This window comes from Schistocerca americana, chromosome X (genome assembly GCF_021461395.2).
Source record: "Schistocerca americana isolate TAMUIC-IGC-003095 chromosome X, iqSchAmer2.1, whole genome shotgun sequence".
Classification (NCBI taxonomy): domain Eukaryota; kingdom Metazoa; phylum Arthropoda; class Insecta; order Orthoptera; family Acrididae; genus Schistocerca; species Schistocerca americana.
The window spans coordinates 1011608164-1011631657 of record NC_060130.1 but is presented as its reverse complement, the minus strand read 5'-3'; the positions used below and the strand labels follow the sequence as shown (position 1 = coordinate 1011631657).

The 23494-nt window shown below is 39.6% G+C and overlaps 1 protein-coding gene across 1 annotated transcript in view; it reads left to right on the top strand.

Moving 5' to 3' along the window:
* LOC124555223 (F-box/LRR-repeat protein 6) overlaps window positions 1–15379 on the top strand; it is a 198306-nt gene extending 182927 nt beyond the window's left edge. The window contains exon 9 of the mRNA XM_047129076.1: window positions 13415–15379. Coding sequence (XP_046985032.1) covers window positions 13415–13418 — 4 coding nt within the window. The 3' untranslated portion in view covers window positions 13419–15379. The remainder of the gene's footprint in view (window positions 1–13414) is intronic.
* The last annotated feature ends 8115 nt before the right edge of the window (window positions 15380–23494 follow it).

The window sequence follows — 23494 nt, the reverse complement described above, 5'->3', positions numbered from 1 at the left end:
TTCAACCCACCTCTCCTACTGAAATTAGGAAAATAATAAATTCACTCAAAAGTAAGCTCACATGGAATTGAGGGCATTTCCAACAGAGTACTAGAAGCTTGTTCCCACCAAATACGTAGGAATCTCAGCCACATATGTAGTAGCTCACTGAAACAGGGCATTTTTCCAGATGGACTGAAATAGGCTATTGTTAAACCATTGCACAAAAAAGGGGATAGATCTGATGCTATCAACTACTGCCCAATCTCACTTCTGACAGCTTTATCCAAAATTCTTGAAAAAGTAATGTATTCAAGAGCACCATCACATATTTGTAAAAATGAAGCACTAACAAAATGTCAGTTTGTTTTTCAGAAAGGCTTTTCAACAGAAAATGCTATATATGCTTTCACTAATCAAATATTAAATGCATTGAATAACCGAAAATCACCCATTGGGATATTTTGTGATCTCTCAGAGGCTTCTGATTGTGTGAATCATGAATCATGAAATTCTATTAGATAAGCTTAAGTATTGTGGTATGAGTGAGACAGTGCACAAATGGTTTAATTCATACTTAACTGGAAGAATGCAGAATGTTGAAATTAACAATACAGATAGTCTGCAAACATCAAGAGTCCTCTAACTGGGAAGGTATCAAAAATGGTGTCCCACAGGCTTCAGTCTTGGGTCCCTTATTGTTCTTAACATATATTAACGATTTGCCACTCTATATTCATGAAGATGCAAAGCTAGTTCTTTTTGCTGATGATACAAGTATAGTAATCACACCCAACAAGCAAGAATCAGCTGAGGAAATTGCAAATAATGTCTTTCAGAAAATTATTAAGTGGTTCTCTGCAAATGGACTCTCACTAAATTTTGAGAAAACACAGTTTATACAATTCTGTACAGTAAATGGCATAACACCATTGATAAATATGGACTATGAACAGAAGTCTGTTGCTAAGGCAGAATACTCAAAATTTCTGGGTGTGTACATTGATGAGAAAGTGAATTGGAAGAAATATATCGATGATCTGCTGAAACGATTAGGTTCAGCTACTTATGCTATTAGGGTTATTGCAAATTTTGGTGATAAACATTTCAGTAAATTAGCCTACCATGCCTATTTTCATTCACTGCTTTCATATGGCATCATATTTTGGGGCAATTGGTCATTAAGAGAGAAAATATTATTTGCACAAAAGCGTGTAATCAGAATACTAGCTGGAGCCCACCCAAGATCGCCTTACAGACATTTAGGATGTTGGCAGCCCTGCAGCCAGGCGACTAGCGCAAGTTTTGGTGTTCTCGTAAAGTTAAGTCATTTTAGATTATAAAACATATAGTTTACTACTGATTACTTGGTGAACAGGTGTATTAATGTGCCTTTTAAGTGTACCATTAAAGGTTTCATTTTTCTTTACGTAATATAGCAGAAAACGCGAAAAGATCGCACAGTCGTATTTTCTGTTTACGTTTTGCCGCAGTAAATCTATAGAATTTCGTTTAGCTGTTCTTTGCTCTCTCCAGCAATTTAACTGTAGCGTACCTCTTCATTATTTAACTAGCATTTCCGGAAAGTAGTGTAAATTTTAAGTTGTTATTTCAGAAACTTTGCACTGTTGTTTTTGTTTACACACAGTTGCATATAGGCCAAATGTGTTGAACCATATTTTCGTGTTTATCTGTAATTTAACTGAGTTATTCTTAATACTCTATTACATTTATCATGAGTGAAAAGTGCTTGACTTGCTGTAGAATTGTTACGTCGGGGCTTTGGTGTGATGGGTGCTGTAGTTTTTTCCATGTGGGCGACTGTAGTGGCATGGGAATAGGGGAAGTAAATCAGACTCATCAGTGGTTTTGTAGGATTTGTAGTAGAGATAGGAAGATACTAGAACAGGAAGGGAAAATTGTCGCCCTTCAGGCTGAGTTAGACAAGGCCAAGGGAGATCTTGACAGGTTAAGGAGGGAGAAGGGTAAAGAGAGGTGGGGAGTGGCAACAGGCAACAGGAGGAAAAGGCCTAGAACTTTGTCTGACAGCTTCGTGGTGGATGTGGAAAATAGACTTGACCTATTGCTTCAGTTAGAAGCTGGTGAGCCTCAAGCAGTTGCGGGTGTAGACAGGGCTCAACAAACTTTCAGCAGCAAATTGAAAAGTAAGAATGTAGGGAAATCAGTAGAGAGAAATAAAGTGTTGTTGTTAGGTAGTTCCCATGGAAGAGGTGTTGGCCAACTTTTGCAGGATAAACTAGGGTCAGAATACCAGGTCACCAATTTTTTTAAACCTATTGCTGGTCTTTAGCAGGTGACGGAGGATTTAGGATCACTTTGCAAAGATTTCACTAAGTAAGATATCGTGGTTATAGTGGGTGGGGCAGGTAATTGTATTGACAGAGATCCTGGGTACAGTATAGAGTGTGACCTGGCAAAGATGCATCAGCATCAAAGCATACTAGTGTTGAGTTTGTATCTGTTCTTGGGCGCCATGATCGACCTCATTTGAACTCTTCTGGCAAGAGAGTTAATTTGGAGTTGGAATGGCTGTTTATGTCAGGTGCAGGGTCACACATTGGTGTGGTTCCTGTTGATACTCTCAATAGGTGGGATTATACTAGGCATAGGCTTCACCTCAACAGGAACGGGAAGAGTACACTGGCTGGGAAAATAGCAGGAAAGTTAAAGGGGGGAGGCACTGTCATGAGTGATAAAATACCAGTGGTTATAGGGTTCAGAAAAGACCCTTTTTTTAGGGTAGCGAGGACAGAAAGAAACCAAATTTTAAGACAGGTTAGGACTGAGACAAACCTTCAGTTTGAGAAAGAAACCAAAAAACATAATTCTAGCTTATTACATCAGCATAAACAGCTATTGGTTAAGAATTTACAACAGTCAGCAGATATTTTAACTCTACCCAATTTTAACTCAGTCACTGTGAAATGTCAGCTATCTTTATTGCATCAAAATATTCGAGGACTGAGAAATAAAATTAATGAATGAACTATCTGCATAGATGAATTAGAGTCTTCAAATCCAGCTGACATAATCTGCCTCTCTGAACACCATGTGACCATTGGTATAGAACTTTTAAGTGTTACGGGGTTTAGGTTAGCATCTCACTTTTGTAGATCAGAAATGGAGAAAGAAGGAGTTGCCACATTCATCAGGAACTGTCATAAATCTAAGAACATAGGCATTCATAAATTTTGCCTAGAACAGCATATGGAAGCATGTGCAACAGAATTAGATTTTCACAAAAAATCTTTCATAATATTAAGTGTATATCGAGCACCTGCAGGTAACTGTAATCTGTTCGTACACCACCTTGAAGCTGTACTGGCCCATTTAACAACCAAAAACAAAGAAATAGTGGTTGCTGGTGATTTCAGTGTAGATGTCCTTAAAGACTCTCCCAATAAGAACTTATTTGAGTTAGTAACACTATATCATTCAACTTAATTCCCACTGTAAAGTTCCCCACTAGGGTAGCCAATTGCTCACAAACAGCCATTGATAATATCTTTATAAAAAAGTCCAATGAACAAAATTATATTACAAAACCAATAGTCAATGGCCTCTCAGACCATGACATGCGGTTCCTTCTGTTAAATTTTAATACTGATCAGGACATAAAATCTGTTAAATCTGAGCTCAATAAGCCAAAAATTGATCATTTTAGGACACTCCTCAGAGACATTCACAGGACTTACCTTATTCGAAGTGCTTACCTTATTCGAACACTGTTTTCCTCCAAAACTTACCAAGGTTAGAGCAAAGTCTACAAAGAAGCCATGGATTACTCAAGGAATAGGGGTAGCTTGTAAAACAAAAAGAAAACTGTATCTGTCAATCCGAAACAGTTCCAATGTTGATGCTATAGCACATTACAAGAAATACTGCAAAATATTAAAGACTGTAATACGGACATCAAAGCAAATATATTACAAGGAAAAGATAGCATATCAGACTACAAAATAAAAGACTATATGGGATATAGTGAAGGAGGAGACTGCTAGAACCAGACATGAAGAGGGACAAATAGCATTAAGAGTAAATGATACATTGGTGACAGACGTGTATAGTGTTGCAGAACTATTTAACAAACCTTTTATAACTGTTACTGACAAGATGGGGTTGTCAGGTTCTGTAGATGCTGCTATGGAATACCTCAGACTGGACATTTCAAGTAACTTCCGTAATATGAATTTGACCCTCACTACCCCAACAGAAATAATATCCATCATAAAATCTTTAAAATCAAAAACGTCTAGTGGGTATGATGAAATATCAACGAAGTTAATTAAAGAATGTGATTCTGAGTTAAGTAACATATTAAGCTATCTGTGTAACCAGTCATTTATCAGTGGAATATTTCCTAAATGGTTGAAATATGCTGAAGTTAAGCCACTGTTTAAGAAGGGAGATAAAGAAATAGCATCAAATTTCTGTCCAATTTCACTTTTGCCAGAATTCTCAAAAATTTTAGTAATAGTAATGTACAATCGGCTTTATAACCACCTTATCTCAAATAACATACTGTCAAAGTCACAGTTCGGATTTATAAAGGGTTCTGATATTGAGAAGGCTATCTACACTTACAGTGAAAATGTGCTTAATTCATCATCATCATCATCATCATTTTAGGCTGATTATGCCTTTCAGCGTTCAGTCTGGAGCATAGTCCCCCTTATAAAATTCCTCCATGATCCCCTATTCAGTGCTAACATTGGTGCCTCTTCTGATGTTAAGCCTATTACTTCAAAATCATTGTTAACCGAATCCAGGTACCTTCTCCTTGGTATCATCCAACTGAGAACTAATTACATGTGGGGTCTCACAAGGTTCCATTTTAGGGCCCTTACTTTTTCTTGTGTATATCAATGACCTTCCGTCAGTAGCATTACCAGAAACCAAGTTCGTTTTATTTGCCAATGATACAAACATTGCAATAAATAGCAAATCAAGTGTAGTCTTAGAAAGGTCAGCTAATAAAATATTTGTGGACATTAATCACTGGTTCCTAGCCAATTCTTTGTCACTAAACTTTGAAAAAACACACTACATGAAGTTCAGAACTTGTAAGGGGTGTCCCACAAGTATATGCCTAACATACGATGACAAGCAGATAGAAGAAGTGGACAGTGCTAAATTCTTGGGATTACAGCTTGATAATAAATTCAACTGGGAGGAGCACACCACAGAACCGCTGAAGCGTCTTAACAAATCTCTATTTGCAGTGCGAATTTTGTCAGACATAGGGGATATAAAAATGAAAAAGCTGGCATACTATGCTTACTTTCATTCCATAATGTCATATGGGATTATTTTTTGGGGCAATTCATCAAGCCAAGCTAAAGTTTACCGGGCACAAAAATGTGCCATAAGAGTTATATGTGGTGTGAACTCAAGAACATCTTGCAGAAGCCTATTTAGGGAATTAGGGATACTAACTTCTGCTTCCCAATATATTTATTCCTTAATGAAATTTGTCATTAAAAATATATATCACTTTTTCAAACCAACAGCTCAATTCATGGAATCAATACTAGAAATAAGAATAATCTTCACAAGGATTTAAAGTTACTTTTGTCTTGTACAGAAAGGTGTGCATTATTCAGGAACACACATTTTCAATAACTTGCCAGCAGCCATAAAAAGCTTAACAATCAATGAAATTCAGTTTAAGAGAAGCCTAAAGGATTTATTGGTGGCCAACTCCTTCTACGCCATTGATGAATTTCTCAGTAGAACCGACTGATTTTTATTGCCTTATAAATAAATAAAAAACATTTTTATTTTAAATTCAATGCTTTAGTATTTGTAAAATGATTCTTTCATATAGCATTCATTAAAAAATGATGACCATGCCACTTGGGACCTGTGGAATGGTACATTAGCTTATTTGTTTGAGTTGTAAATATTTGTCATGTATTGTTTTTTTGACATGTTCTACATCCTGGAGGATCTCCTCACTCCAGATCAATTGGAATGAAAGTAAATCTAATCTAATCTAAGGAACTCGGGATATTCACAGTACCTTCACAATACATATATTCACTTATGAAATTTGTCATTAATAACCCATCAAAACTCAAAAATAACAGCGAAGTGCATAGCTACAACACTAGAAGAAAGGATGATCTTCACTATTCTGGATTAAATCTCACTTTGGCCCAGAAAGGGGTGAATAATGCTGCCACAAAAATCTTTGGTCATTTGTCATATAGTATTAAAAATCTGACAGATAGCCAACTAACATTTAAAAGCAAATAAAAAGAATTTCTGAATGACAACTCCTTCTGCTCAATAGATGAATTCTTAGATATGAAGCAGTAACTGTAAAAAAATAAAATAAAATAAGGAAAAAACCTGTAATGTTTGGATACAGTACTAGTAGTGTCCTGCACCTCTGACTGCATGCACTTTTGTCGTCGTCTGTTTTTAAAAATTAACTATAATGACAGGTACAACAAGCTTACAGAAATATCACATTTTACCTGTATATACACGTATATACTCCGCAAGCCACCCTACTGCATGTGACAGAGGGTACTTTGTGTACCATTGCCACTTCTCCCTTTTCGTGTTCCAATCGTGAACGGTTTGTGGGAAGAACGATTGCTGTGGGCTGGAATCTACTCTATAATTGTATAAATGTGTCAGCTGCCACAGCCAGAATTAGTTGACGTAAAATTTTTCTGAGTATAGGACCGCATCATAATGTACAAAACTGTATTGGGGAATTCAATGTTTTAGCCACGGTTATAGTGGCCTTCTTCTGCGTCTACTCAGAAAACTTGTATGTGAGCTATTTAATTTTGTCTTCATAAGATTTTCACAAAATATATGTAGGAGGAAGAAATATATTGGTTGAATCTCTAGGAATGCCTGCTCGTGGAACCTTTAACTGTAGACCATACAGTGATGCAGAATGCCTCTCTTGCAGCATCTCCCACTGGAGTTAGTTGAGCATCTCCGTGATGCTTTTACACTTACTAAATGAACCTGTAATGAAATGTGCTGCTTTTCCTCGGTGCTTCTCTATTTCATCTATCAACCCAATGTGGTACAGATCACAGACTGACAAGCAATATTTAAGAATCGGTCAAACGAGTGCCTCGTAAGCTACTGCCTTTGTCGACAGTCTGTGTCTCCTGAGAATTCTTCCTGTGAATCGCAATCTGGCATCTGTCTTAGTCACGATTAATGTTATGTGGTCCTTCCACTTCAAATCACTCTGTATAAGTACTCTTACATATTTTATGGAAGTAACTGCTTCCAATGATTGTTCTGCAATAGGGTATTTGACTGTTTTTTGGAAAGTCCTGTAAATGATTAATTATGTCATTTTATGCCCCTAACATGCTTATTTCCTCTTGAATTTCAGTATTCTTGTATAAAAACGGAAATGAAATGCAAGTAATTTGAAGGCCAACTGTAACGCTCCATTCAAGTCGTGATGCCTGTGGCATCATTGGCTATCTTACTGCTCGTATTCTCATAGTGCTAATTAACAGTGGTTCCTTGTTTTAGAATTTACGTTTCAGAAAATGGGTTACAAGTGGTGTGCAGTACCATACTGCACAATTGCATCTTTAAAAACACTGAAAAGTTGTTTTTGAATGTTCCAAAGAATAAGATGATGTGTAAAATGTGGTTGCACTGTGCCACAAATTGCTACCGAGATGCACAAGTTCACTAACTTAATTAAAAATGTGTTGCACTGTGAAGTTAACATTAACTTACCTCTGAGATATGCTCTCCCACTGTTACAACAAAGGACAGCACCATTTGACGAAATTAAACTCCTTGTGAAAATTGTCATTTTACCGAACTTTGCCTCAATTATTCAGTAGCTCAGTTGTTAGAGCGGTAGACAGTCGAATTATAAAAGATGACATCCGTAGATCACCGGTTCGAATCTAATCCGAAAGAACATTTTAACTTATTTGTTAAATGATTCTACAGCCCTCTCATATGAAAACCAAATCACAATTAAAAAACTTCACCACACTGATCAGAAACAGAATATTATTCTGTTTTCGTTGCTGCTCACACATGCTTACATTCGCAATTGCTGTTCACACGTCACGTTCAAAAAGATATTTTCTAGTTAACGTGACCACACACTTTTTACTTTATTAGAAACAATGCTTTTGTTGTTGTTCTGTCCAGCTAGGGTTTGTATTGTTTACATTTTTGCAGTTTCATGATCCAACATAAAGATGAAGTAAGTCTGCTTCAAATGCTAATGTCAGTTTACTCTCAAAAACATCATAACCCTTATGTTTGTGTCACCAGCATGTTGTACACGCTTTATGTCTCTCTGTGTAACCTCATCATCCTGCACCTCATTTTAATGTGGATGTATGGTGATATCTTCACTACTAGCAATGCTTTTCAAAAAGGAATTGCTTGTTCGCAGAGTAAATGCATTTATCCTATGTTGTCTATTTTTCAGGCTAAGACTAATGTGAGGCTATATACGAGGGCTATCCACAAAGTACATAATGTTTTCGTTTGTGTCCGTTAGGGGCGGGGCTAGCGCGGCCATCTTGGTGTCATGGCATTCCGCCACTCATTCGGCATCCTGCCGTGCTTGTGAGAGGTTCGTGCTGTACTCCGTTGAGTTACTGTGACAGTTTGAAATGTCAGCGTTAATTGAAAATGCCGCGAAGTGTGAAGTGCGTGCTGTAATAAGGTTTCTGACTGCAAAATACTGTACACCGATAGAAATCTATCGGCAGCTTTGTGAAGTGTATGGGGACAACATAATCACTGAAGGTGGAGTGCGTCAATGGGTCATAAAATCTAAAAATGGCCGAACTAATGGTCACGACGAAGAGCGAAGTGGAAGACCCAGCATAGTGACTGCCGAACTTGTCGAAAAAGTTGATGCCGCAGTCTGTGAAAACCGTAATTTCACAAAAACAGAACTCTCTATGAGTTTTCCACAAATTTCACGAAGTTTGTTGCACGAAATCATTACTGAAAAGCTTGGTTACCACAAGTTTTGTGCAAGATGGATACCAAAAATCTTGACAGAGATTCACAAAAATCAGCGAATGGCTGCAGCATTAACGTTTTTGGACGCTTACGAGAAAGATGGCGACTCATTACTCGATTGCATCGTTATTGGTGACGAAACATGGGTTAAGCATGTGAACTGCAAGACAAAATTGCAGTCAATGCAGTGGGGGCACACAAATTCCCCCCAAAAACCCAAGAAATGCATGCAGACAATGTCGGCAAGGAAGGTGATGGCGACTGTCTTTTGGGACAGAAATGGTGTGATTTTTGTGGATTTCCTGGAAAGAGGCACTACAATAAACTCTCAAAGTTATTGCCAAACTCTGCACAACCTCAGAAGAGCAATACAAAACAAGCGCAGGGGAAAGTTGGGCTCAAAGATCTTGCTGATTCACGACAACGCCTGGGCCCACAAGGCAAATGCCACTCGTGAAGTTCTTGAATCTTTTAAGTGGGAGTTGTTTCCTCATCCGCCGTACAGTCCCGACCTGGCACCGAGCGGCTTCCACTTATGCCCAGCAATGAAGAAGTGGTTGGCTATGCAGCATTTTGATGATGACGCACAGCTTCAAGAAGAGGTAACCACGTGGTTGAAGGCGCAGGCGGCCGAATTTCACGACGAAGGAATTTCCAAGCTCGTCCATCGCTACAATAAGTGCCTTAATTTAAATGGCAACTATGAAGAAAAGTAGTATTTAAGTGTGGCTTTCATCTGTATATAATAAAAAACATTTCCAATACTTTATTTATTTTTAATTCCAAAACATGATGTACTTTGTGGATAGCCCTCGTAAGATACATCCCACAATCGAAACAACTGCTACAGTCAGTTCTTACCGGTGCTATTTTCATATTTTGTTTAAAAATATATGACCCTTCCAGGATCCAAACAGGCAACCACCTCAATGGTACTCGGATGAGCTATCCATTGCACAATGGTACGCCTGCTGGCAGCAGTATCTCCGCTGAGCATCTTCTGCAGAAGAAATCGGCACTAAGTTTTGCCAAGAATAATTTCATTGTGCTTTGGGTCATAGCTCATGACTCGACAATCTAGTTATAATAAATGGACCCATTTGCAAAAGTTCTACAATTCCTTAGTTTTGAGTGAGTTTAATGATGTTGCAGGGAGCAGGGAAAAGAATGTCCATCATTGCACATACCGCTGCTCTAAATGGGTGGGGCATAAACACATCAACTTTCGCAGGGCTTCCACTATCAGCGTTCACAAAATTCCTTTCTATTGTTACTTAAAAGTTGTAATTGCATTTTCCATCATTAAATGGCTAAACTGTTTGCAGGAAATCTATGTAAAAACTGTGTAACTTGTGGCTAGCACTCCTGTTACACACGTATAGCCTCATATTACTCCTAGCTTGTGACATCACCAGAGCATCAGCCAATAACAGAACATTTTCAATCATGTGACCAGGTTGTGATATTTAAAAATAACAGATATTTCTTGAGAATATTGACTGCAAATGCTATTTAAATGTTATAATCAATCAGAATAACAACAATCAGATCCATATTTTTAACATAGGAAACTAGTCTATTGTGTAGTCGTACAATAAAGGATCTTGCTGCCTATGTATTCTCTATATGTTACATTCGTTGAGGGTCAATTGCCACTCTGTGCTCCAAGTGTCTGTCCTCTGCAGGTCTTCCTGCGTTTTGCTACAATTTTCTAGTGTTGAAACTTCTCTGTATACAACAGCATCAGCTGCAAAAAGCCTCATGCTGCTTTCAACATTATCTACTTGGTCATTTATACATATTGTGAAAAGTAATGGTCCTATAACACTCCCTTGGGGCATACCAGAAGTTACTTTTATGTCAGAAGACTTCTCTCCATTGAGAATGACATGCTATGTTCTGTTTGCTAGAACCTGTTCAATCTGGTCACATAGTTGGTCTGATATTCCATATGCTTTATTTTGTTCATTAGGTGGCAGCTTGATACTGTATCAGATACCTTCGGGTATTCAAGGAACACTACATGGGCATTTGTATACACTGTTTCCTAGGTCTCATGGATGAACAGAGTGTGCTGGAACTTCCTGACAGATTAAAACTGTGTGCCGGACCAAGACTTGAACTCGGGACCTTTGCCTTTCGCGAGCAAGTGCTCTACCGACTTAGCTACCCAAGCACGTCACATGACCCGTCTCCACAGCTTCATTTCTGCCAGTACCTCGTCTCCTACCTTCCAAACTTCACAGAAGCTCTTCTGTGAACCTTGCAGAACTAGCACTCCTGGAAGAAAAGATATTGCAGAGACATGGCTTAGCCACAGCCTGGGGGATGTTTGCAGAATGAAATTTTTCACTCCGCTGCAGAGTGAAAAATTTCATTCTAGGGTGTGCTGGGTTTCACATGATCATTGTTTTCGAAACCCATGTTGACACATACAGGAGATTTTTGATCTCGAGAAATGCCATAATATGTGAGCATAAAACATGTTCCAAAATTCCACAACAGACCAACAACAGAGATATAGGCCTATAGTTTTGTGCATCTGTTCAATGGTCCTTCTTGAAAATAGGAATGACTTGTGCTTTTTTTCCAAATATTAGGAACACTTCGCTCCTCCAGAGACCTACGGTACTCTGCTGCTAGAAGAGAGGCAAATTATATTGCATACTCCATGTAGAATCAAATTGGTCTCACATCAGGTTCAGTGGCCTTTCTTCTATTGAGAAATTTCAGTTTCTTTCCTATCCCATGGTCACATATTTCAATATCTGTCATTTTTTCATTCGTGTGATGCTTTAAAGAAGGAACTATAGTGCAATCTACCTCAGTAAAACAATTTTGAAAAAAGTGACGTTTAGTCCAGAATGAGATTTTCACTCTGCAGCAGAGTGCAGAGTGAAAATCTCATTCTGGAACCACCCCCCAGGCAGTGGCTAAGCCATGTCTCCGCAATATCCTTTCTTTCAGGAGTGCTAGTTCTGCAAGATTTGCAGGAGAGCTTCTGTAAAGATCGGAAGGTAGGAGACGAGGTACTGGCAGAAGTAAAGCTGCGAGGACGGGGTGTGAGTCGTGCTTGGGTAGCTCAGATGGTAGAGCACTTGCCTACGAAAGGCAAAGGTCCCGAGTTCAAGTCTCGGTCTGGCACAGAGTTTTAATCCTCCAGAAAGTTTCATGATATTTTGTGTTTTGGACTCTTATGTGTCATCTTCTGTTTCAATGCCATTATGATCACAGAGTGTTTGGACAGATGGCTTCAATCTGTTTACTGATTTAATATATGGCCAAAATTTGTTAGGATTTTCTGTCAAATCTGTAGATAGAATTTTACTTTTGAATTTGTTGAATGCTTTATGCATGGTCCTCCTTGTGCTAAGTTTTGCTTCATGTAGTTTTTGTTTGTCTTTGAGGCTTTGGCTATGTTTAAATCTGCAGTGAAGCTCTGTTTGATTTTATAGCAGCTTTCTAACACGGTTGTCGAACTGTGGCAGGCCTTTTCCATCCCAACTTTGCATAGCACATACTTGCCTAAAGCACATTGTTATGCTTGGATCAAGTAAAACTTTTAAAAAATCAAGATGAAAATAGAAGCCAAATACAGAAAAATATATAAATAGACTGTAGGAACCATGGTTAAAGAGCTGTTATCCGAATGCAAATTGTTTTTCTGTTTCCTTTTAACTAAATGAGTACTGCTGTTCATTGGAATGAGTCCACATTATAAACCACAAATGCCATTAGAGAGTATGTGTAGAGGGATGGCAGGGTTAGAGTTCTGAGATGCACGAACAACAGCCCACATGATGTCCATGAACTGTGAATGCAGATAATTCGGATTACCTGTTTCTGGGTTCAGAATATTCCTTATAAATGAAAATACTCATCACAGGACATAATGGAATGGAGATAAGAAAAATAAACAAGCTACAGATAATTTTCCTTCATGAAGTTGCTACACTGTCTTCTAGTTACAGTCTGTAACCAATGTTTCATGGAAGTTATGTATAAGTCATTCATCTCTGATCACACTAAAACCTCAAAACCATGATGTGATTTACTAATTACACAGTCTGAAAAATTACATCACTTTAATTTTTTGGAAATTGACACAAGGTGCTCCAGCTGGAAAAAAATGTTCCGTAATGATGTGCAAGGCCATAGTAGGTTATTGCTCAGAACAAAAGACAAAACTATGTATTTAAATATTGGTCTGTTAGGAAAGTGGAAAAATGCTTGTCTGTCTCAAAGATTCTCTAGATTATCGTATTTTGAGCTCAGTCTTCTGAAAGTAAGAAAGCAATGTGATAAATCTATAATGACAATGATGAAGCTAATGACAATTATATGTTACTGTGAAGTACCTGTGTGTAGATTTTGATTTAGCTGTGTTTGCATTTTATATAAATGTTGTTCACTTCTATTTCAGCTAGGTTTGTGGACTTGAAAAGACAAAGCTGATCTTTCTAGCCATATCTGGAAAAGGTAGTTTGTGTTAAAAAGAGACTGAATCTCATTAAAGTGCTGACACACCAGTAAAATGATCACAGGTATACAAGGTGATTAGTGTTTGGGTACTGAAACATGAGAAACATTGTTTGTGCACTGACAATTGTACTATTTGCATTAGGCAAATTTAGAAAAAGACTATGAAGCCATTATCTGTAGAACAGCTTCATTATTACATTTTAACACTACATTTATGTGAGGTGTATTGTAAGTTAGTTTTTTGAAAGACTGTTTTTATTTCCGTAACATCACAGTGTGATTGTATTTTTCCAGCTGCTTCATATTTATGTTTCTATCCTGTATTTGTATAAGGCCTGTTGTGTGCTAGATTTTGTTTAAATGTTATTATTATTTCAGTAGGGCCATTGGCTGTTGAGTTTCCAATTTTTATCTGAGAAGCAATAATTGGATTGTTCATTATGTTTTAAAGATATGTAAATACAATAATCTTTAAATGACTGGAATTCACCTCAGATAGCCTGCTCTAGCATGTTAATACACTTGCTGAAAGTGGAAAATGAACACTGTGAAGCAGTGATATACCAAATGAATGAAGTTTCCTTCACGTGTTGTGCAAGCTATATACTATATATAGGATCACAATCACAAGCACCGTTGTAATGATCCAGTTTCATGAGCATTTCTGCAACAAAACGGCCATAATTTTTAGTGAACAGGAAGACACATTACTGTTATTTTTCTGATTTTGTCACTCATCCAAACACCGTGCGGCAAGTCCTGTAAAATGGTTCTTTATAATTAATGAGAAGCACTATATTGCTAATGTTCCAAAGGATTAATTTATTGTGTCAACTGGTTTTAGGCTTATAAGATCATCATCAGACTTTAACTGACCATTATTTTATTCGGTTTGTTTATTTAATGTTATACAGACATGATTATCGAGTGGAGCGGTAAGGTTTTTCCTGTTTGCTCACTTTATATTTACCTATTGTTCAGCTATTTTTCTTTTAAGTTGCATTACCAGTACACTGTCAAAGATGCCATTTACTGTGTGTTTGTGTGCTGTTTACAGACATTGTAATTTCTTTGGTGGAAATAGTCAGTTAAAGTCTAATAATGGCTTTGCAAGCCAAAAACCGGTTAATGCAATAAATTAATCATATAGAACATAAGCAACATGGTGCTTTTAATTTATTATACAATTGTCCTACCAAGAACTGACAGAAGATTCAGTTAACATGTTATTACTTTATTATTCTGGTTATTAATTGTGAGGATACGTCGTAAAATGTTGTACATTGTGTGTCAGTACCACAAAAAAAGAAAAATAAAAAAATAAAAAAAAATCAATCTCAACTGATAAGTGATTAAAACAGTTTTCTTGATGATTACAATATTTGTAATTACATTTGTGATAACCTGTATTTTTGTTATTCTTATTCTTACATTGACCAACAATATGTCCTGTCATAGTAAAAATTTTTGTATTTCCATCTTTATGCAAGACATTTGCTGATGAGCAGTTTTATTCTCTCACTGTAAAAAAGACTTTGAGGGTAAAAAGCTCTGTAAAAAAATCAGTGTCAGCTTATGACCTTACTGAATATATAATAGGTGCCTCATGTAGTGTCATTACTGGGTGACCCATGTAACCTAAAGGAAACAAAGCTCTGCAGTGTTTGGTAATTGCCTTAATTCAAGTGTTGCATATTTACTTAAATATCTTTTTCAGTTCCATCTTTTTGTTACTTTATTTTGATCTTAATAACTTAAAATTAGTACTTCACTAGCTGCCTGCACCAGCTTCACACAGGTAGCACAAATATCTTCCCAAGTTCCAGCTTTTTGTTACTTTATCGTGGTTTCAATAACTGTAAAATTAATACTCCATTAGCTGCCTTTCCCGGCTTTGATATCTGTGGCCAGACAGTTTGTTTGGCATAGCACTAATAAATTATTACATAAACCTTCTTTGTGAATCAATCTGTCTGTTAGTGAAAACTGTATCAAAATCCCTAAAGTAGTTCCTGAGATTAACCTCAAGTAAAGACAGAAAAAAAGTGGTGGCCTTTAATTTAGTAATGTGTCTAGACGAATCATTTGCCGTTTAATCTATTTTTTTTAATACAATATCCTATCACAAGTGAATTATTTAACTGCAGCGTTCTGTTGGCAACTGTGTGTATTAATATCAATTTATACTCCTCTCTACCAATTTTCTGTACCGTGGCCAGCTGCACTTGGCGGTCCCAAAAATTCTCGATCGGGCTTAAATCCGGTACATTTGGTGGCCAGTATAGTACGATAAACTTATCGTGGGGCTCTTCGAACCGTGCACGTACACTGCAAGCTGTGTGACACACATTGCTCTGTTCTGCCGGTAGATGCCACTGTGCCGAGGAAAAACAGACTGCACGTAGGTGCGGACACGGTCTCCGAGGGTAGATTCGTAATTGTATCGATCCACTGTGCCTTCCAGGATGACGAGATCACCCGGGGAATGCCACAGTAACATAAAAACATTCCCCAGACTGTAGCACTCCCTTCTCGTATTCTTTACAACGTTTCACGCTGCACACGCCAGTGGCCAGCTGTCCGATGGAGCATAAAATGTGATTCATCTGAAAATGTCACCTGTCACCACTCTGTGGACATCCAGTTGTGGTACCAATGTGCAAATTCCAGCCTCTGTCGCCTCCGAACAGCAGTCGGCACAGGTGCCCGAACCAGGCACCTGCTGCGGAAGCCCTTACGCAGAAGTGTTTGCCGAATGGTCGTTGAGGAGACACTGTAGGTAGCCCCTCGGTTCACCTCGCAGTCAGTCACTCGACAACTGCACGTCTGTCTGTCCGTACACGTCTGTGCAGTCGTCATTCGTCCCTGTCGTATATGGCCTGTGGTGCGCCAAATTTGCCACTGCGCCAGTTGTGGATCGCACCTTTTGCCATTCGCGGCATACTTTATCTGTGGTAACGTATGTGCAGTTTACAAACTTAGCCATTTTGGAAATGCTGCCATCCTTGGCCTGAAAACAGACGATGGTGTCCATTCGGATGTCAGATAAATCGTCCCATTTCTGGATTACGATGACGGTGGCACTGTTTTCCACATCCCTCAACCTCCGTTAATACGACTGCACCGTGTATATTACAATACTGTGTAATTTCAAATTACATGTGTAAAAAACAAACGTACTGCAATAATAAATTTAGATATTAGCATTCGTTTGACAGTGACAACAAAGCGTGCTGATAACTCCACAGTTGGATACCTTTAAACCACAGATAAACTACACAGTGGTTATCGTACGTTTCTACTTAAAGGTCAAAGAATGTAAAAGTAATTTGTATCAATGAGTTATCCCATTACACGTGCTACAAACAAAATATACTTCTTGTCGATCACATTTATGAATCTTTGTTATGTTGGTAGTATGTGTTAGTGATGATAAATCTCGTGAAAAGTAGATGCCTTATATATGTGTTCCAAAACGATTCACATTGGAATTCCAGGACGGAATAACACTGACTGTTTTCCACGTCCCCCCAACTTGCTTTATATACCCTCCACAGCTAGTGCTGCCCCCGGGAATCTGTGAGCGGTTATTGCAAGTTGAGCTGAAAGCACAAATGTATAGCAGCCTTTTTGCTGTGCCTGTCTGTGACTCCTCTATTATGGTGAGCGGCAGTCTATCCGTTTCGTAATGTTGACAAAATGATTTGTGGTACGGTTTAATGTAACCTGGTAGATAATTAATCTGCTCACCGACTGGCAGCAGAACACGTACATATAAAGGTGAAGGAAATTCACAATCTTTTGGAGTCAGCGGTTCCTTCTTCTGGCAAAAGGCTCGAAGGGGAAGGAAAAAGAGATGAAGAAAAAGGACTGGTGAGGTTTAGGAAATGGGAGGAGTTTATAAAAGTCGTCCAGAACCCCAGGTCAGAAAAGCCTTATCAGATGGGATGAGAAGGAAAGGCTTTTGTTGGGAACTGTACCAGATGAGATTTGAAAACCTGAGAGCTTATAGGTGGAAGATAGAGTAATAAGCAACTCAGAGATTACTGACAAAACATCGAGTAAGAGTTAATAAAATTGAAAAGCTAAGTGCACTGTATGTGGGAGAGGTGGGTTGCGGGGAAAAATAGATAGGTCAGAAAGTAAAAGATATAAAAAACTAAAAAGTAGTGAAGAAAGAAATGGTTACTGAGAAGAAATGCAGAGACAAAAAAAAAAAAAAAAAAAAAAAAGTAAATTAAGGGTAAGTTAGTAGTGAGAACCAAGGGCACGTTGTAATGCCAGTTCCCACTTGTGGAGTTCTGAGATGCTAGTGTCTCAGGGAAGAATCCAGATGGCACGTGTGGGGCAACAGGCATGGAAGTCACAACTGTCATGTGGTAGAGAAGGCCAAAAAGTGTTTACATAACAGTTGATACATTGCATGTGTTCTCTCACAGGTGGCTCTTCCTTTGATAGTGTATGTTTTACCATTTATTGGGCTGATATAGGAGGGTGTATAGGGCAAGTCTTACTGTGGGGACATTCAGAGGGGTAGCAGCAATATGGTAGGGAAATAAGTGCAGAAGGAGCATAAGGTCTGACCAGGATACTGCAGAGAGGGAGAGGTAGGGGACCAAAAGTTATTCTAGGTGTGGTGGCCAGAATGGATCTCATTTCAGGGTATGATTTTAGGAAGTCATAGCCTTGTCAAAGTTGCTGATTAATACATTCAAGACCAGAATAATACTGAGTGACAAGAGGTGTACTGCTGTGTTGTTTTCCTGGAGGGATCAGCAGTACCAGGATTCTGACCTATCCCCCCGCCCCACCTTTACCACATTCAATGCTCTTAGCTTTCTGTTCTCATTAACTCTTGTGTGACATTCTGTCAGTAATCACAGTCTTGCTTATTACCCTGTCTCTCACCTCTAAGCCTTCAGGTTTTCAGATCTCGTCCAATCCAAACTCTCCCCATTTCCTAAACCTCACCAGTCCTCTTTCTTCATCCCTCTTCCTTCCCCTTCAGTCCTTCTGCCAGAAGAAGGAGTCACTGGCTCTGAAAGTTTGCAAATTTCCTTAACCTTTTGCATGTGTGTGCTCTCCTGCCACTACTTGGTGAGTATATTCTCTTATCTATCCAGTAACATTATATTTTCAAAAACTGAAGATTGATTATTTTCATTGATACAGTACGATTTAAGCTTCTGAATGAAATTTTCGCTCTGCAGGAGTGTGTGCACTGACGTGAAACATCTTGGCAGACTAAAACAGTGTGTGGGACCGAGGCTCAAACTCGGGATCATTGCCTTCGGTGGCCAAGTGCTGTACCGACTGAGCCACCCGAGCACGACTCACGAGCCGTCCTCACAGCTTTACTTCTGCCAATCGGGTCAGGAGTCATTCTCGGATGGCACATTCGATAGAGCAATTGCCTGTGAAAAGCGAGGGTCCTTAGTTTGAGTCTCGGTCCAGCACATAGTTTTAATCTTCCAGGAAGTTTCCTGATTTAAGATGCTTGTAAAAAATTAAATATCTGCATCTGTAGAAAAATTACTCTTTCCATAACACTGTGACCTCTTCTTTGCTAACTGTTAAATGGATGTATAAATGTACTTGCAAATTTTCACTGAATATATCACTGCCTTAAAGGAAGGTAAGGCTACCCATGTGATGAAGTAAAAGTCTGTGTGACATGCAGTGAAGGCAATCCAACACTCATTTAAACATGTTATTTACAATATAATGGCACTAAAATATTTACTTGCCTCTAGCAGATTATGTGAATCTTCCAGTTAGTAGCTCGTGTAAGTCTGATCAGGAAATTGTCTGAACTAGATAGGCTTGTGTCATAAAAGGTTCTGCATAAAGAATGCTATGAAAGAAGCTATCAGTGCATTTGGAAGAAAAATTTTGTTTACCAAATTTGAACAACTCCCTGGAACTTTTTGCACAGTGTAATATCAGTAAGTGTCTCTAAATCTTCTGTCCAGACAGTCATTTTCCATACAAGTACTCAAATGTAAGATTATTACACTAAGGCCAATATCTTGAATTTTACAATCCATAACTGTTTACACAAGAAAGCAGTTATACAGCTCCCCCTTCTGATTCTTGCACCCATGCAAAAATTACAAATATAGGGATAGTTTATTTCAGAGTTTGAAAGCTATTGAATTTACTAAACAATGACATCATCACTAGACTTAATACCTTACCTCTTCAAATTTCTATTGATTTTTGGAACACAACTGGTCCCTACCATTGCAGCTGTTTGTTAACAGCAACTGCAGCAGCATAGCATTTCCGAATGAAAAAGGATTCGTGCTCTCTCCGTTTTTAAGAGAAACTGCGACTGTTCCTCATCAGGGAGCAGACTGCTGTGAACAACAGTTCCTGCCAGTCAGCTTACTCTGTAAAAGTGACCTATATTATGTACTACTCATTTGTACATTAGCATATCACGTGTTCTCGCAATGAAGACACCTACTTTATGCAACAATCCCCGAATCGGACCTAACCTTATAGTAGGCTTCTTCAGCCCTCGGTAATATTGTGACTAACATCAACAGCAACAGTTGCAGAGCACGGACTTATAAAACTGAAATATTTAATCACGGTTGTTGGGTATTTTATGTCTGTAAAAGCATGATCTCACAAACAGAGCAGGAGCAGATCAGTGAAGTCGGGATACATAATAAGCAATGTCTTTCAAATTGTTGGGTACAGGCAGTGAGAGACAATTGAAACCATTCAGTCATTTAGAGGGAGAGGTAAATTTCAGGAGGAGTAAAGAGCTCTATTCGCACAGTCGAAGACAGTGCAGACGAGTATCTGGTGTGTGTCGTGTCGGCTACCGTGGGAGTCGGCACCGACACGAACGAGGATGGAGAGAAGTTGTGATGGGCGTTGTCAGGGATCCAAATCGTGTGTAGAAAACACTCGAAGATTAATATTACTCTTTATTTCTAAAAAGAAAATGGCAACCTAACTCGTGCTGCTTGTGCCTCCTACGAGCAATTACTGTTCGGTATAACTGTTTGCGGAACACGGGCCGAGTGTCGTCTCGCTATTACTCAGTGCCGGTGTTCTCGGAGACTGCGACCGAACTGGGCTGACCGGCACGGGGTGGCCGATTAAATTAGCACCGACAGTTAGTGCCGAACTCTGTCTTCCCGGAGGTGTGGTGCTAACGCTCTTTCCACCGGTGCACCTGTCGACGCCTCCTCGAGGCAATTTCGTGGCACTGCAGCGGTCGGTGTGTAGTCGTCGCTTTGGGACCGCACTTTGCTCCCTCCCCGAAATGTCGTGTAGGGACCCCGGTCGGCCGAAAAATGGAGAGGGCAGTGATGACAGTGGCAACAGCGACGGGTCCACCGTGGGTGCAAGTCGAGCCGCCGTGGCGGCGAAGCCAGTGCGTCCGGCTCCATTTGTTCCACGGGCGGTGCCGAAGAGGTACCTGGCGGCGGCCACAGCGGCTGCAAGATTCCAGTAGAATGCGAATCTAGGAACGGAAAATCTGCAGAAGAATCTCACAATCGACATCTACGAATCTGGTTCCGGGGGTGGCGCGGATACCCGGCAGGGCGTTCAATTAAATACGTGAGAGTGCCTAAATTTCGAAGAATCGCTCCTCTCTCTCGGCTCCTAGTGCTACCGAAACTCTGAAAAGAATAGAATCGATAGGTGTGAAGCAATACTTGTGGAGCACGGGAGGCGCCGTGCGCTGCAACTGGAGCAGTGGCCGTGTAGAAGCTCCGACTGTTGTGGGCCGGGGAGCAGTACATTGCGTGTAACAGCAGCAGTGCTTGCTCTCATTTACAAAAACTGTTCAAAGTCCTGAGCCGTAAATTGTAGTCTGTTGTCTGTAACCGACACTTCAGGCAAACCTCCCGAGCAAAAAATAGATGACAGAGCTTAAATGGAACCACGCTATGTAGCCGAGTTCGTGGGCACTGCAAATGGATATTTCCACCACAATAAGCGAACGAGTGTTCCAAAAGGTACCAGCAAAGTCAATATGCACTCGTTGCCACGACGGTTGTGACTTTGGCCAAGCTGAAAACATTAGTGGTGGGGCCAGTAGATTCTCAGCACAAGTGCGACACTGTGACATCATCTGTTCAATGTGGGCGTCTGTGCCCGGTCAAGTACAGTGCTGAGGCCAATATTACACTATCAAATTTCTTTGTCAAAGATTTGATCAAAGATGTGATCCAATATTCCGTCCAATATATTTGACAAAGATCTTTGACGTAGCGCTACAAGGGGTATTACACTGTCATCAAATTTTTCGTCAAAGTTCAAGATGGCTGACAAGAACTTGTTATTAACCGCAGCAGTTCTACGTACTCCAATTGCATTGTGTGCACATGCGGAAAAGAAGTAGGGGGAAAAATGGAACCATACATACGAGGTTGACAGTCTTAAAAGTCCTGGGATTACAACTTGATAATAAATTCAGTTGGGAGGAGCACACCCCAGAAATGCAGAAAGGCCTTAACAAATCTGTATTTGCAATTCGAGTGTTAGCAGACATAGGCAACATAAAAATGAAAAAGCTTGCATACTTTCATTCCATAATGTCATATGGGATAATATTTTTGGGTAAATCTTGAAGTCAAACAAAAGTTTTCAAGGTCCAAAAGCGTGTAATACGTATTATTTGTGGAGTAAATTCACGGACCTCCTGCAGAAACCTCTTCAAAGAACTGGGTATACTAACTACTGCTTCTCAGTATATTTACTTCCTAATGAAATTTGTCGTAAATAATATATCTCTTTTTCCAACAAACAACTCAGTTCATACATACAATACCAGGAACAAAAATGATCTGCACAAGGACTTAAAAGCACTTACTTTAGTTCAAAAAGGGGTCCACTACTCAGGAACACTCATCTTCAATGATTTGCCAGGAAACATAAAAAAATTAGTAAGAAATAAAGATCAGTTTAAAAGGAGCCTGAAAGACTTACTACTGGCCAACTCCTTCTACTCAATTGGCGAAATTTTTAATAGAAACAAATGATGTATTGTATTTATTCATACTATTGGTATTGTTATTTCAGCTTAAAAAAATCGACATGTTCCACATCCACGAGGATCTCCTCAGCACGGATCTATGGAACGCAAAACTAATCTAATCTGGGTGAAGCCGTGGGTTTTACGACGACACGATAAAAGCATTCAACAAAACTTGTTACGTGAGCTTACAGTGGAAGACGTCAAGTCGTACATCAATTACTTAAGAACGGATGAGCATACATTTCTGTATGTGCTCAATGAAGTGTATCCTCGTATCACAAAGCACAATATTCACTTAAGAACTGCTACATCTTCAGAAGACAGGCTCACTATAACACTCCGATTCCTTGCTACAGGAGAGGGTTATGTTAGGTTAGGTTAGGTCAGGTTAGGTCTCCAATCTTCTTAATCTATGTTTGTATTCAGGGTGCCTCACGTTGTAAAGCGCCTCATCAGCTTCAGACATCTCTATTAATTTTGTAGTTGTCGGCACACACCAATTGTATTTACCGGCAATGGTTATACACTCCTGGAAATGGAAAAAAGAACACATTGACACCGGTGTGTCAGACCCACCATACTTGCTCCGGACACTGCGAGAGGGCTGTACAAGCAATGATCACACGCACGGCACAGCGGACACACCAGGAACCGCGGTGTTGGCCGTCGAATGGCGCTAGCTGCGCAGCATTTGTGCACCGCCGCCGTCGGTGTCAGCCAGTTTGCCGTGGCATACGGAGCTCCATCGCAGTCTTTAACACTGGTAGCATGCCGCGACAGCGTGGACGTGAACCGTATGTGCAGTTGACGGACTTTGAGCGAGGGTGTATAGTGGGCATGCGGGAGGCCGGGTGGACGTACCGCCGAATTGCTCAACACGTGGGGCGTGAGGTCTCCACAGTACATCGATGTTGTCGCCAGTGGTCGGCGGAAGGTGCACGTGCCCGTCGACCTGGGACCGGACCGCAGTGACGCACGGATGCACGCCAAGACCGTAGGATCCTACGCAGTGTCGTA